This window comes from Vidua macroura, chromosome 6 (genome assembly GCF_024509145.1).
Source record: "Vidua macroura isolate BioBank_ID:100142 chromosome 6, ASM2450914v1, whole genome shotgun sequence".
Lineage (NCBI taxonomy): Eukaryota > Metazoa > Chordata > Aves > Passeriformes > Viduidae > Vidua > Vidua macroura.
The window spans coordinates 55935152-55950226 of NC_071576.1; the positions used below are offsets into that span (position 1 = coordinate 55935152).

At 65.8% G+C, this 15075-nt stretch overlaps 2 protein-coding genes across 3 annotated transcripts; both read left to right on the top strand.

The window, feature by feature from the left end:
- On the top strand, positions 1–7034 carry GRK2 (G protein-coupled receptor kinase 2). 2 transcript variants are annotated; one of them, XM_053981133.1, is made up of 21 exons: positions 1–169; positions 890–966; positions 1538–1611; positions 1847–1948; positions 2140–2214; positions 2665–2726; positions 2944–2995; positions 3131–3222; positions 3443–3542; positions 3617–3695; positions 3783–3913; positions 4203–4297; positions 4374–4481; positions 4556–4622; positions 4802–4902; positions 4995–5061; positions 5148–5243; positions 5319–5481; positions 5562–5698; positions 5794–5907; positions 6143–7034. In XM_053981133.1, exons 1-21 carry the CDS (start codon positions 57–59, stop codon positions 6302–6304), a joined length of 2067 nt encoding a protein of 688 aa, XP_053837108.1. In that variant the 5' UTR covers positions 1–56; the 3' UTR covers positions 6305–7034. The 2 variants fall into 2 exon arrangements, with proteins under 2 accessions (XP_053837108.1, XP_053837110.1); XM_053981135.1 differs by having other exon boundaries at positions 5797–5907.
- Positions 7035–8117: 1083 nt separating this feature from the next.
- Positions 8118–14411, top strand: ANKRD13D (ankyrin repeat domain 13D). The gene is made up of 15 exons (XM_053981349.1): positions 8118–8288; positions 9169–9304; positions 9385–9509; positions 10050–10095; positions 10178–10321; positions 10808–10997; positions 11293–11359; positions 11432–11513; positions 11728–11789; positions 11866–11996; positions 12213–12370; positions 12451–12597; positions 12819–12982; positions 13060–13139; positions 13539–14411. Exons 1-15 carry the CDS (start codon positions 8199–8201, stop codon positions 13777–13779), a joined length of 1863 nt encoding a protein of 620 aa, XP_053837324.1. The 5' UTR covers positions 8118–8198; the 3' UTR covers positions 13780–14411.
- The last annotated feature ends 664 nt before the right edge of the window (positions 14412–15075 follow it).

The window sequence follows — 15075 nt, forward strand, 5'->3', positions numbered from 1 at the left end:
GTCGGGTCGGGCCGGGGCCGGTGCGGCGCCGGCGGCGGGGCCGGCGGCGCGGCACGATGGCGGACCTGGAGGCGGTGCTGGCGGACGTGAGTTACCTGATGGCCATGGAGAAGAGCCGCGCCGCGCCCGCCGCCCGCGCCAGCAAGAGGATCGTCCTGCCCGAGCCCAGGTGAGGCCCCGCCGCTGCCCCTCCGCTTGTCCGTCCGTCCGGCCGGCCCCGGCTCCGCCACCCCCGGTCCCTCGGTCACCCCTTCCCGGCACTGTTTGTGCGCGCCCGCGGGTCACAGACGCCTCCCGCACACGTGTGTGCCGGTCACACCTGGCCTGACACACGGACATGGACACACGGACATGGACACACGGGTATGGACACACACACACGGATATGGATATACAAGTGTCATGCCTGTTGCACAGACAGACACACGGACATGGACACACGCACACCCTTCCTGCCTGACACGGGGACACACAAACACGGACACACAGACGCACACACATCCTGCTGTCCCACCCAGCTGTGTGTCCCTTCTGTCGCCGCCGTGTCACACCCATGTGTACACACACACACACACCCCTGTACCCAGGTGTGCAGAGGGTCACAGTCCCCCCTTCCCCTGCCGGACCCCGGTGCCCTCCTGTGCCTTCACTGCCAGGCACCTGTGAAGCTTTTTTAGGGGTGACACTTGTCCCCACCTCCTTTGAGCTCCAGTGCTGTAGGACATGCTGTGATCCTGGCACCCACAACGTGCCACACTTGGGTGGGGACACACAGGATGGTAGGACATGCATGCCACCGGGGCATGGGGACACGGGAGGAGCAGGAGAGGAGGGGTGGGGAGCAGGGGTCCATCAGGGGCACGGCTGAGCCCCTCCGGTGTGTCCCCAGCATCCGCAGCGTCATGCAGAAGTACCTGGAGGACCGGGGAGAGGTGACATTTGACAAGATCTTCGCGCAGAAGATCGGTGAGCTGGGGACATGGGGACACGGGGGGGCACCTGGGCCAGCACCCACGAGCACAGGGGCAAGCGTGGGTGGGCTGGGGGCCTGCACTGGTGGCCACCATGACAGCGAGAGTGGCCACAGGAATGGCAGGGGGGTTGTGGGGCCAGGCTGGGCAGGGGTGCTGGGGGGCTGCGCCACGTTCCCCACCCTGTGTCCCCTGTCCTGTCACTTCCCCCCACACCAGCAGAAACCGTCTGGGGCAGGAAGCGCCTCTCACTTCCTCCTGCCGCTCCGGCGGTTTCCGGGCACGTCCGCCCTGCTCCGTGTGCCCGCCCGTGCCCCTGCCCCCACTGTGCCCCACAGCAGCCCCCTCGCTGCCCCACGCTGTCCCGGGGTGCTGCTTCCCACTCCAGCTGTGTCCTTGTCACTCTCTTACCCTGCCAAGTCCTCACCGGTCCCTGCTTGGCACTTCCCCAAGCCTGGCACTGGGGTGGCAGCAGGGCTGGGCAGGCCCAGGGGATGTCCCTGTGTCCCTTGGCCTGGGCCAAGGGGCTGTCACCTCTCACGCTGTGACTCTGTCCCTGCATGCAGGCTACCTGCTTTTTCGGGATTTCGCCTTCAACCAGGCAGAGGAGGCCAAGCCCCTGATGGAATTTTACGAGGAGGTGAGAGAGGGAGAGCCAGGGGACAGCTCCCTGCGTGCACCAGGAGTGGGGTTGGTACCTCCAGGGCCCATGGACACGGTGCCAAGGGCACCACCCGAGGTGACACTGGGCAGGGAGCTGGGAGATACTGTCTGAGGGCATGGGATAACCCCTCCCATGGGACATGGCACCCAGAGGGGCCACAATTCCTAGCGTTCTGCGTGCCCCTGTGCCACTGGAGCTGTGCCCTCTCCAGATCAAGAAGTACGAGAAGCTGGACTCGGAGGAGGAGCGAGCCGCCCGCAGCCGCCACATCTTTGACCATTACATCATGAAGGAGCTGCTGGCCTGCTCCCACGTGAGTGCCGGGCGCTGGGTGGGAGGGATGTCCCCACTGTGTCCACAGTGTCCTCAGGGGCAGCTGCACACCCCCCACAGGCTCCATCCTGGGAGCCACATCCCAGCCCCATGGATGGGGATTCCTCTGTGGATCCCTGCCTGGCCGCTGTCCCTTCCGCCCGAGGTGACACGGTCCTGTCCCCCTCACAGCCCTTCTCCAAGAGCGCCACGGAGCACGTCCAGAGCCACCTGAGCAAGAAGCTGGTGCCCCCAGATCTCTTCCAGGTGGGCATCACCTGGGGCAGGGAAGGGGTCCTTGCCACCTGTGACACTCAGAGGGCTAATTCTTAGAGGGGGCTGGAGGTGACAGGAGTCCCTGAAAGTGGAATGGGGTGTCCCAGGAGGAATGGGGACCCCGAGGGATGGTGAGAGGGGTCCCTAGAATGTTGGGAATGAGGGGGAATTGCTTGTAGTCCCCATGGGGTGATGGGAGACTGGGGGCTGGAGGTAGCAGGGGGTCCTCAGAGGGAGGTGATTGGGACCCTGGATGTCACTCTAGGGGTCCCCAGGGCTGCTGATGTTGGGGTCCCCAGAGACTGAAGTGGCAGAAGCATTCCCAGGGGCCTGGAAGTGGCAGTGGGGGGATGTGATATCCCAGAGGTGGAGGAGACCCCACGTAATGATGGGATCTGGGTGGCCCTGGGGACCCAGCGCTGAGCCCTGTGTCCTCCCCAGCCCTACATTGAGGAGATCTGCCAGAACCTGCGTGGAGGCATTTTCCAGAAATTCATTGAGAGGTGAGTAGGGAGGAAATTCCCATGCAGATTGGGGTGTCCCATCCCACTATCTCTCAGCCCGGAGAGTAACCGGGGTCCCCACACTGGGGACTCGGGAGTCTCTTCCCTTCCCAAGTGTCCTGGGGGGTGCTCCCTGTCTCCAGACAAATCCAGGGAGTCTTTGAAGGCCGTGTTTCTCCAGGATCTCCACTCTTGCCCTGTCTGCTCTTCCTTGCAGTGACAAGTTCACACGGTTCTGCCAGTGGAAGAATGTGGAGCTGAACATCCATGTGAGCAGGAATCCCTGCCCCTCACCTCCCAGGGAGGGGGATGTGCTTCCAGCGAGCCTCTCTGTCCCTCACCTGGGAAAAATGGGGCAGGGCTTGGTGTCCAGGCTCATCCCAGTCTCCTCCTCACCCCTCCAGCTCACCATGAACGACTTCAGCGTTCACCGAATCATCGGCCGCGGCGGCTTCGGGGAGGTCTACGGCTGCCGGAAAGCGGACACGGGCAAAATGTAACGGGAATGCTCCAGCACGGAGGGGCCCACCTGGGGTTTTGGGGTGCTGGGGGGTCCCAGTGGTGTTGCTGTGCTGACACATGTCAGGGGGCTGCGGGAATATTGTCATGGCTGCAGGCACCCGGGGCTGGCAGGGACATCACGGCTGTGGACGGGAGCTGGGTGCTGGCCCTGCTGAGGGGACATGGTGGCTGCAGGGACTCCGTGCCCCCCCCAGGTACGCCATGAAGTGCTTGGACAAGAAACGCATCAAGATGAAGCAGGGCGAGACACTGGCCCTCAACGAGCGCATCATGTTGTCCCTCGTCAGCACTGGGGTGAGGGGACACGGGTGCTGGGGACAGGGGGCAGAGGACAGGGACAGGGAGGATGACCCCGTGTCTCCCGCCAGGACTGCCCGTTCATCGTGTGCATGTCCTACGCCTTCCACACGCCCGACAAGCTCAGCTTCATCCTCGACCTCATGAACGGTGAGACCCCGGCCCTGAGCCACTCCCGGGGCACAGAGCCCGCTGCCCACACCTGCTCCAGGTGACAGCCGGTCCCTGTCCCCACAGGGGGGGACCTGCACTATCACCTGTCCCAGCACGGCGTCTTCTCGGAGGCAGAGATGAGGTTCTACGCGGCCGAGATCATCCTGGGCCTGGAGCACATGCACAGCCGCTTTGTGGTGTACCGTGACCTCAAGGTGACCGTCCCCGCCCGCAGGACATCCCCAGGCCTTTAGAAACCCCTCCACAGCCCTGTGGGCACCCACAGGTGTCACAGACCCTGCAGGAGCCCTCAGAACGCTGTGGGCACTCGCCCAGCCTGGAGGGCACCCTCAGGTCTAATGGACACCCCAACAGCAAAATCCATGGGCACCCTGAGACTTCAGGGGCACTGAGACACCCCCAAATCCCACAGAGCCCCCCAGCTCGCCACCCCATAGCCATGGGCCACGCTGGGGCTCAGCATGTCCCCTGGTGTGTCCGCAGCCAGCAAACATCCTCCTGGACGAGTTCGGCCATGTCCGCATCTCCGACCTGGGCCTGGCCTGCGACTTCTCCAAGAAGAAGCCCCACGCCAGCGTGTGAGTGTGCCCACACCCCTGCCCGCCCTGCCCCGCTCCCGGGGCAGCCCCTGACCCCCCTGTGCCCCCTCCCCAGGGGCACCCACGGGTACATGGCGCCGGAGGTGCTGCAGAAGGGGGTGGCCTACGACAGCAGCGCTGACTGGTTCTCGCTGGGCTGTATGCTCTTCAAGCTGCTCCGGGGGTGAGTGTGGGCTCAGCTGGGCACAGCTGGACACAGCTGGGCACTGCTGAGCATCCTGAACCTCCATGCCACAGGCACAGCCCATTCCGGCAGCACAAGACAAAGGACAAGCACGAGATTGACCGGATGACCCTCACCATGGTGAGCGGGGGCACTGAGGGAGCCGTGGGCAGGGCATGGGCACCCCTGCTCTGGGAGGCACACAGCGGGTCAGGGACAGCTGGTCATCACCTGGAGCACATGTTTGTGCCCATCTGTGTGTCAGTGTGTGTTCCTGTCCCTGTCCCTGCTCACCAGTGTGCCCATGGAATCTCCCACAGGCCGTGGAGCTGCCAGATTCTTTCTCCCCAGAGCTGCGCTCGCTGCTTGAGGGGCTGCTGCAGCGGGATGTCAACCGGCGCCTGGGCTGCATGGGGCGAGGGTGAGTGTCCCCGAGGCCCTCAGGGGGGCCACACAAGGTGTGCTGGCACAGTCCCCCTGCGGCCACGCTCACCCGCCCTCCTTCTTCCACAGGGCGCAGGAGGTGAAGGAAGAGCCCTTCTTCAAGGGCCTGGACTGGCAGATGGTGTTCCTGCAGAAGGTGAGGGGGGTGTGCCCATGGCTGGGGACAGGGACAAGGACACAGATGTGGGCGGTCACCCCTCTGACCCCCACTGCCACCTACAGTACCCGCCACCCCTGGTCCCACCCCGCGGTGAGGTGAACGCGGCCGACGCCTTTGACATCGGCTCCTTTGACGAGGAGGACACCAAGGGCATCAAGGTACCGGGCACAGGAGCCGAGTGTGGGGTATGGGGTGTCCTGCAGCCCCTCACCCCGGCATCCCACCCTACCCAGCTGCTGGAGAGCGACCAGGAGCTGTACCGCAACTTCCCGCTCACCATCTCGGAGCGCTGGCAGCAGGAGGTCACCGAGACCGTCTTTGACGCCGTCAACGCCGACACCGACAAGCTGGAGGCTCGCAAGAAGGCCAAGAACAAGCAGCTGGGCCACGAGGAGGGTGAGTGGGGCTGGAGACCCCCACCCTGAACCACCCCTGGTCACACCCCGGGTGCTGATCCCGCCTCCCTGTGATCCCAGAGTACGCCATGGGCAAGGACTGCATCATGCACGGCTACATGGCCAAGCTGGGCAACCCCTTCCTGACACAGTGGCAGCGTCGCTACTTCTACCTCTTCCCCAACCGCCTGGAGTGGCGCGGGGAGGGCGAGTCGCCGGTAAGGAGGGCATGGCACCAAGGGGGTGAGGGCTGAGGGACACCTGGGGGGACCCTGGTGAGGGCTCGGGAACCGGGCTGAGCCTGTCCCCCCAGCAGTCCCTGCTCACCATGGAGGAGATCGACTCGGTGGAGGAGACGCAGGTGAAGGAGCGCAAGTGCATCCTGCTCCGCATCCGCGGGGGCAAGCAGTTTGTGCTGCAGTGTGACGTGAGTGTCCCCCCCCCGCCCCCCTGGCTGCTGGCCACCTCCTGCTGCCTGCTAGCCATCCCCCCTGCTGGCTACTGCATGTTAAGCTGCCTCTTGCATGTTTAGTCCTTCAAGCCATGCCAGGGCATCAATACTGAAAACGTGGGGCAACCCCACAGCCCTGGCACCGTGGGGAGGCCCAACCTCCCTGTGCCCTGCCCTGTCCCCCCTCCTGACCCAGCTGCCTGCCCCGCAGAGCGACCCCGAGCTGGTGCAGTGGCGGAAGGAGCTGCGGGACGCGCAGCGCCAGGCGCAGCAGCTGCTGCAGCGGGTGCCCCGCATGCAGAACAAGCCGCGCTCGCCCGTGGTGGAGCTCAGCAAAGTGCCGTTCATCCAGCGCTCCCCCAACGGGCTCTGACCCCTCCCCACGCCCCCTTCCCACCCCACCTCTAATTTATTGGGTTGGGTTCCCGCGTGTCCCCCGCTCTCTGTGTGCCCGGGGGCTGTGGGGGGACACGCCCGGTGCCGCTGTCACCTGGGAGCGCGGCTGCGGTGACACCATCCGCACCGGACACGCAGCCTGGCACCTTCTCCCCAGTGTGCCCCCCGGTCCTCCAGGAACTCTCCGGCTCAGATGAAGGCAGCCCCCGTCCCTCCCGCCCGCTTCCCAGTGCCGTGTGTGCCAAAGGGGCCGGCGGGGACCCCCGGCCGGCATGTCCCCCCTCCCTGCGCGGCTGTGTCCGTCCCGTGGGTGACACCCCCTCGTGAGTGTGTGTGACTGTGTGTGAGTGTGTGCCCAGGGGGACCCCCTGTAAATAGTGTGCCACGGGTCCCCTGCGCCCCCGCCTCTGCCACTGCCCCTCCTGCCCCTCTCAGGGCACCCCCAGCCCCCTGCCCTCCCTCCTGAGGAGAAAGGAGCAGGTGGGACCCTCTTAAATCAGCCACAGGTGGGCATAGGGGTGCCCCCTGCCCCCCCAGTCCCTGGCAGCATCTGTAAATATTGGTCTCTGGTTGCTCTGCTCCTGGGTGCTGGGAGGGCACCAGGCAGGGTGGGCACAGGGCAGGGCTGGGGCAGTGGGTGAGTGAGGTTTTCATGAGCAGAGATGTGAGAATGCCAAAAAAAAGAGTTTTTATAATAAAAAGATAGAAAAACACCATCCACCTCCACCTCACTGCGGGGGGGAGAGATGGCTCCATGCCGGCTGAGAGTGGCATGGAGTCCTTGTCACCTCCTGTGGTGTGGGAGCTTCTGGTATGTCCCCCTATGGACACATCAGCACTTCGGGGACATCCCGGAGCATCCCCAAGCCCCACAGGATGGCCGTCCCGGGCCAGCGTGGGCTGCCCCCAGGGATGATCTTGGCTGTCACTTGTGAGAGTGACAGTGTCACTTGTGAGAGGCAGTGCAGGTGCCACCTCTCCTGCCCACACCCTGCCTGCGGGCAGCGTGTCAGGGCGTGGCACAGCTGGGCTGGTGCTCCAGCATTCCTGGGGAGTGGCAGGGATGGGATGGGATGGGATGGGATGGGATGGGATGGGATGGGATGGGATGGGATGGGATGGGATGGGATGGGATGGGATGGGATGGGATGGGATGGGATGGGATGGGATGGGATGGGATGGAATAAACCCAGGGGTGGATGCACAACGGTCCTGAGCACCAGGTAACCACTCACGTTATGATGTAAAAGAGGTCAGGGAGCCCCGGGCACCGGCAGCCCCCGGTACCAGAGGTCAGCTGGGGGCCAGTGGGTCCCTGGTTTCAACCCCGATGGGAGAGTGTGAGAGGGGGCGGCCCCGGGCTGTGTCCAGTGCCAGTTCCAGTCCTATTCCTGGTGCTGCTGCAGTGGCAGTGCCCACAATCACGGTTCTCGGTGCCGGTGCCGTTCCCAGTGCCTGCTCCCATTCCCGTTCCCGGTGCCGATTACGTTTCCGGTGCCCCATTCCCGATACCTCGTTCCCTTTCCCGCTGCCCGTTCCCGTGCCCGGTGCCAATGCCATTCCCGTGTCCGGAGCCTGTTCCCTTTCCTGGAGCCCCGTTCCCGTTCCCTTTGGCGGTGCCCGTGCCCGTTGCCAATGCCCGTTCCCTTTTCCCGTTCCCTTTGCCGCCGCCCGTTCCCGGTGGCGATGCCGTCCCCTTTTCCCGCTCCCCTTCGCCGCTCCCGGTGCCGTTGCCTGTTCCCGGTGCCCGGTGCGGCCCCGCCCCGCGCCGCCGCGCTGCGCCGCCGCCGCCCCCGCGCAGCCATTGCGGGCAGGCCCCGCGCTGCGGCCCGGTCCGTCCGCCCCGGCGGCCCCGGGGACATGGTGCCGGGATGGCCCGGCCCGCCGAGACCTTCCCGCTGCACCGGCTCGTCTGGCACAACCGGCACCAGGCGCTGGACAGCGCCCTGCGCGCGGGGACGGTGGGAACGACGCCGGGAGCGGCGCCGGGGAGCGGGCACCCCCCCCACGCACCGGCACCGGGAACGGGAGCGGGCGGGAGGGGAAGGGATGGGAGGGAGAACGGCGGGGCCCGCAGCGCGGGGGTGGGGGGACTGGGAGCGCTGGGAATGCTGGGGGGGACTGGGAGCGTCGGGGGAAACCGGGAACGCTCTGCGCGGGGGGGGGAGGGGGGATGCTGGGAGGGCTGGAAGGACCGGGAGCACTGCTGGGACTGGGAGCACTGGGAGATACTGGGAGCACTGGGGGGACGGGGAGCCTTGAGGGACTGGGAGCGCTGGAGGGAGACTGGGAGCGTTAGGAAAGGCTGGGGACGCAGGGCACTGGGAGCACTGGGGAGAAGACTGGGAGCATTGCAGAGGGATTGGAAGCACCGGGGGGGACTGGGGGCACAGGGGACTGGGAGAACTGGGAGCACAGGGGAAACTGGGGGCACGGGGGACTGGGGGAACTGGAGGGAGGTTGGGAAGACTGGGAACATGGGGAGCTGGCAGCACTGGGTGGGGGGACAGCACTGGGAGCAATTGAGGGGACTGGGAGTGCTGGAGGAAGACTGGGAGTGGTGTGGGGACTGGGAGTACCAGGGGAGACTGGGATGCAGGGGACCGGGAGCACTGGAAGAACTGGTGGCACTGGAAGGACTGGTGACACTGGGATAATAAGGGACTGTAGCACCAAAGGCCTGGAAGCAACTGGGAGCACTGGGATCGGGTTAGCTGCACTGGGAGAAGAGGGGGCTGGGAGCACCAGGCCTTGGGAGCACCAGGCCTTGGGAGCATGGGGGACGCAGGGGGAGCACTGGGGTGGCACGGGGAGGGGGCAGTGACCCCACCACCCTTCCAGCACGACGTGGAGCTGACAGACCCGCGTGGCCGGACGCCCCTGGAGCTGGCCGTGTCTCTGGGCCACCTGGAGTCGGTGCGGGTGCTGCTGCGGCACAACGCCAACGTGGGCCGGGAGAATGCCAATGGATGGACGGGTACAGGGACACCACGGGGACTTGGGGACGCTATCCAGGGGTGCGAGCGGCCTCCAGCTGATGGCACCCCGTGTCCCCAGTGCTGCAGGAGGCAGTGAGCACGGGGGACCCCGAGATGGTGCAGCTGGTGCTCCAGTACCGTGACTACCAGCGGGCGACGCGGCGCCTCGCCGGCATCCCCGAGCTGCTCAGCAAACTGCGGCGGGTACAGCCCCCCAGAACTGCACCCTGCAGCCCAGAGCTCCTCAGGGACACCCACCAGCCCCGTCCCTTCACTCAAGACTCCCCACCTGTCCAGTGACTCTAGCAGAGACTCCTCAAGTCTCCCCAGGACCCCCTATCTCCTCCAGCACCCCACTCTTTCCCCAGGGACACCCTGCCTATCCAACCCCACTTCCCCACATTGCCCTGATCCCCACTCAGGACCCCAATAGGGATCCCCACCCCTGCTCTCCAGACTTCCCACATCCTCAGTGGTCTGAGAAGGGACCCCCAGTTCTCCCCAGAAGCCCCCACTGACTCTGTTTTTTTCACTGGGGACCCCCTGCTTATCCTTTTCCTCTGGAACTCGCTGCTTATCCTTCCTTGTGGACTGGCACTAATGATCCCACTCTTTCTGATCCCCACCCAGGACCCCAAAGGGACCCCTATCCCTTCTCCCCAGACTCCTCCCCTCTCCCCAGTGACCCCAGCAGGGAATCCCCAGCCCCTCCACATCCCCCACCATGCTCCTCATCCCTTCCAGGCATCCGACTTCTACGTGGAGATGAAGTGGGAGTTCACGAGCTGGGGTGAGCATGGCCGGGCTGGGCGGGGGAAGGGGGTCCCCAGGGGCCCCCCGGCCGCGGGGCTGAGGGGTCCCTGTGCCCGCAGTGCCCCTGGTGTCCAAGGTGTGTCCCAGTGACGTGTACCGCGTGTGGAAGCGCGGCGAGAGCCTGCGGGTGGACACCACCCTGCTGGGCTTCGAGCACATGACGTGGCAGCGCGGCCGCCGCAGCTACATCTTCAAGGGGGAAGGTCAGCTCCACCCCCGCCGCGGCCCCTCTGTCCCCTTGGGGAGCCCCCCAGGCCCCCTGCACCCCCCCTGTAAGGACCTGTCTGGGTTCCCTGGGAGCCCTCCAGTCTTTGTGGGGAGCCACAGACCCCCTGCACCCCTGTAAATACCCCAGACTCCCTACAGGGACTTCCCTGGAGAGCCCCCGGACCCTCTGCACTATAAATACTCCCATAAGGACCTCCCAGATCCCCTCTAGGGACCACGTGGGATTCCAGTTCCCCTCTCCCAAAGGGAACACCTCAATTCCTTTACATGGTACCAGGGACCCCCAGTTCCCCTGATCTCCCCAAGGAAACCTCAGTTCCCCCTTCCTGAGGGAACCACCTCAGCTCCTACATGTACAAGGGACCCCCAATCCCCCCAGAACCCCAGTGCCCCCCAGTGCCCCCCAGGCCTGGGGTTGCCATGGGGGGCTGGGTGCTGACCCCTGTGATGTCCCCACGCAGACGAGGGGGCCGTGGTGATGGAGGTGGACCACGACAAGCAGGTGGTGTACACGGAGACGCTGGCGCTGGCCCTGCACGAGCCTGAGCTGCTGCTGGCGGCCATGCAGCCCACTGAGGAGCACGTGGCCGGCCGGCTCACCTCGCCCATCGTCTCCACACACCTGGACACCCGGAACATCGCCTTCGAGAGGTGGGAAGGGAAGGGAAGGGAAGGGAAGGGAAGGGAAGGGAAGGGAAGGGAAGGGAAGGGAAGGGAAGGGAAGGGAAGGGAAGGGAAGGGAAGGGAAGGGAAGGGAAGGGAAGGGAAGGGAAGGGAAGGGAAGGGAAGGGAAGGGAAGGGAAGGGAAGGGAAGGGAAGGGAAGGGAAGGGAAGGGAAGGGAAGGGAAGGGAAGGTCTCAGCAGGAAGGGGCCGCGCGAGGGGGAAGCGCGGGTGAAGGGGAAGGAAGTGCTGGCACAAGAGGGTGAGGCCTCCCCGCTCCCCCAGGAACAAGTCTGGGATCTGGGGCTGGCGCTCGGAGAAGATGGAAGTGGTCAGTGGCTACGAGGCCAAGGTGAGCACAGAGACAGGGAGGGACACTGGGGACAGCCTGGAGTGTGGCAGGCCTGACGGTGTCCCCACACAGGTGTACAGTGCCAGCAATGTGGAGCTGGTCACCAAGACCAGGACGGAGCATCTCTCTGACCAGGACAAGTCACGCAGCAAAGGTGACAGCCCTGTCAGCCAATCAGGGGGCCTGTACACAGTGGGGACATGCCACCCTTCCTGGGTGGCACAGGTGTCAGGTGTGGGAAACTGGGGGAATAATGTGACAGGCATGGGACAGTGTGCAGTGTGCCACCCATGAGGGGTGTGACTGGTGACAGCCCTGGGAGTCCCTCCCACTGCCCACGCCTCACCCCGCACCCCCTCTCCCCCCAGGCTCCAAGACCCCCTTCCACTCCTTCCTGGGCATCGCGCAGCAGCACGGCACCCACAACGGGGTGAGTGGCCATCCCAGGGGTCCCTGGGGAAGCTGGGGGTCTCCAGGGGGGCTGAGTGGTGCTGCTGTCCCCCCAGGCACCCGTCCTGCAGGCTGCCAGCCCCACCAACCCCACGGCCATCACCCCCGAGGAGTACTTCGACCCCCACTTCGACCTGGAGACCCGCAACATCGGGCGCCCCATCGAGATGTCCAGCAAGGTGCAGAGGTGAGGCCACCGCCCCAGGGCCCGGACATACGGGATGATGACAGAGTCCTCGGGATGCGGCACTGCGCATCAGGACCCATGGGGTGGTGACAGGATCCTCAGGGCTGTGCCACTGTTGTCCGTACCTTGGGGGTGTGGCCAGGGCGGTGGCACTGGGGTGGTGCTGGTGGCCAGTGGCCCCGCCGGGTCCCCATGCCCACGGTGGTGCCCGGGCAGGTTCAAGGCGACGCTGTGGCTGTGCGAGCAGCACCCGCTGTCGCTGGCGGAGCAGGTGACGCCCATCATCGACCTCATGGCCATCTCCAACGCCCACTTCGCCAAACTGCGCGACTTCATCACCCTCAAGCTGCCCCCTGGCTTCCCTGTCAAGATCGGTGAGAGGGAAAGCTTAATTTGGGGCGGGATTAATAGGGCTAGGAGTTCATTGGGGCCTTAATTGAACCTGTCCCTGCAGAGATCCCCCTGTTCCACGTGCTCAACGCCCGCATCACCTTCAGCAACCTGTGCGGGTGTGACCAGCCCCTGGGCTCCGTGCGGATCTGCGCCCCTCAGGAGCCCTCCGGCACCCACCCCCCTGGCACCCAGCCCTCCGGGCCCAGAGGTGAGGCTGGGGGGCTGGGGGGCCTGGGGCCAGGGGGTGCCAGGATTCCATGGATACAGAACGGGGTGGGCATGGAGTGGGTGCAGGGTGATGTGGGGTGTCACAGGATGCCATGGGGAGCTGCGGGGTGGCACAGCGTGCCATGGAGGTGACGTGCCGTGGGACACTGCGGGGTGCCATGGGGACACCCGAGGGTGCTGACAGCCCCCCGTGCGTGGCAGCGTGGCCGTTCCCGTGCGAGGTGGAGGCGGGCGTGTTCGAGGTGCCCGCGGGGTACACGGTGCTGGGTGCGGGGCGCAGCGAACCCCTGCGTGACGAGGACGACGACCTGCTGCAGTTCGCCATCCAGCAGAGCCTGCTGGACGCTGGCACCGAGACCGACCAGGTGCGGCCACACCCCCTCACCTGGACACGCCCCACACGCACCTGGACACGCCCCTAACATGTGGCCACACCCCACAGGTGACCATCTGGGAGGCGCTGACCAACACCCGCCCCGGGACGGAGCCGCCGCCCTACGATGAGGACCTGCAGCTGGAAAGGTGAGGTTACATCTGGGGGGGCGTGGTGTGGAGTGCCACACCCACCTCACCTGGGCGGGGCCAAACTGGGAGGGGCAGGGGTTAAAGGTGTCAGAGCGGGGCAGGAACAGGGTCCATGGGATTAGAGGGGTGGGGTTAAAAGTGTTGGGGTGTGGCCAGGGGAGGGGCTGAAAGTGAGGATCTTCTTGCTGTCCAAAGGGTGTGGCCATAATGGGCGTGGCTAACTGCAGGTGTGGGTGTGGCTAGCAGCTGGGCAGAGCATGTGGGGAGGGGCATGGCTCTCCAGGCCATTTAAGGGCTGTGAAGGAGGTGTGGCCACCAGGGGTGTGGCACAGGTGTGCCACAGGGGGTGTGGCTCCCATGACATGGCCGTGGCCCCCGCTGCCGTCCCCTCCCCAGGGCGCTGCAGGAGAGCATGCTGCTGCAAGCCGGGCCCAGCGCTGAGCCCCCGGCCACCGGGAGCCCCCCTGGAGCAGGCGGCGGGAGCCCCCCGGGCCCCCCCGGGTATGGCAGCTTCGCGGAGCAGCTGCGCCTGGCCATGGCGCTGTCAGAGCGGGAGCAGGAGGAGCGGGAGCGGCGGCGGCGTGAGGAGGACGAGGAGCTCCAGCGCATCCTGCGCCTCTCCCTCACCGAGAAGTAGCGCCCTGGGGCGCTCCACGCCGGCACAGGGACGTCCCAGGCGGGGACGGGGGTGTCCCATGTGGGGTCACCCCACGCAGGGATGCAGATGTCCCGCGTGGGGACACCCCTTGCAGGGATAGGGACACCCCACCCAGGGGTCACCCCGGTGCAGGCACTGTCCCACACCAAGGTGGCCCAGCGCAGGCACAGCCCTGCCTGGGAAGCAGCCGGTGCCGGGATGGCCCCCCCCATGATGGGGACCCCCCTAATGTGGGCACAGCCCCCGTGCAGGGGATTTGATCCAGGGATCCTCCTACCCCCGGGACCCCCAATCCAGGGCTCTTCTCCCACCAGGCTCAAACCTCAGCCCAGGGACCCTCACCTGGGGACCCCCCCTCCAGGGATACCCCTGTGCCCAGGACCCCTCCCTAGGGACTCCCCTCCTCTTTGGTGTTGTACTGTGACCCCATGGCAGGCAGGACGGACCCGGGGGTCCCCGTGGGATACAGGTGACCCCTGTTTTAAGGCAGTGCAGTGTGGGGGAGACTGCTGGGGGACCCCCAGGCCTCGTCCTTTGGGGCAGTGGGGGGGCAGGGGGGCCCCGAATGTCTGTACATATACATATACATATATTATATATATATATACACATGTGTGTCTGTGCCTGCGGCGTGATGGGTGGCGTGTCCCAGGGGTGGAGCCTGGGAAAAGGGATGGGAAAAGGGTAGGGTGGGGCTCAGGTGATGGGGCTCATCCAGTAAGCGTGTGGGTGGCACTAGTGGGCTGCTCCTCCTCAGCTCGCCCCAAATCCGGCCCAGTGCCCCCATTCCTGGCCCAGGGATTGGTTTATTTTGTTTATATTACATGGGAAAGGACCCCTGCCCAGGGAGGGGGGCTTGGCTGGGGACCCCTGGGGTCACAAGAGGTTCTTTGGGGGTGAGCTGCCGGGGACACTTGGAGCATTCCCACTGGCTAAACCTGGGGTGTCCCAGGTGCAGGGTCCCTCGGGGGGTCCACAGTTTTTGGGGATCTGGGGAAAGCATCACACGTTTTGGGCGCCTGGGGGAGGGTCCCAAGAGCCGGGGATCCTCGGATGGTTCCCACTTTCGGAGGATCTGGGGGTGTCTCAAGTGCTGGAGTGTCAATCCTGCCCTGTCCACACCGATGTGGGGCCCGGGGGGGCTCCGGGGCACCGGGGAGGTGCCGCTCTGAGGGAGGGCGCTCTGGGGGTCCCGGCTGCGGTGTTCCCCCGGCGGCGGGAGCCGTGCCGTGCCGGGACGTGCCCGGGGCCGTGCCCGCTCCCGCTCCCGCTCCC

Excerpts from the sequence above, each read along its gene's own strand:
- GRK2 (XM_053981133.1), top strand. The coding sequence starts at position 57 with ATGGCGGACCTGGAGGCGGTGCTGGCGGACGTGAGTTACCTGATGGCC. Across the intron at positions 2,215-2,664 it reads TGCCCCCAGATCTCTTCCAG|CCCTACATTGAGGAGATCTG; the intron begins GTGGGCATCACC and ends TGTCCTCCCCAG. Across the intron at positions 4,623-4,801 it reads ACCGGATGACCCTCACCATG|GCCGTGGAGCTGCCAGATTC; the intron begins GTGAGCGGGGGC and ends AATCTCCCACAG.
- ANKRD13D (XM_053981349.1), top strand. The coding sequence starts at position 8,199 with ATGGCCCGGCCCGCCGAGACCTTCCCGCTGCACCGGCTCGTCTGGCAC. Across the intron at positions 8,289-9,168 it reads GCGCCCTGCGCGCGGGGACG|CACGACGTGGAGCTGACAGA; the intron begins GTGGGAACGACG and ends CCACCCTTCCAG. Across the intron at positions 12,983-13,059 it reads CTGGCACCGAGACCGACCAG|GTGACCATCTGGGAGGCGCT; the intron begins GTGCGGCCACAC and ends CACACCCCACAG.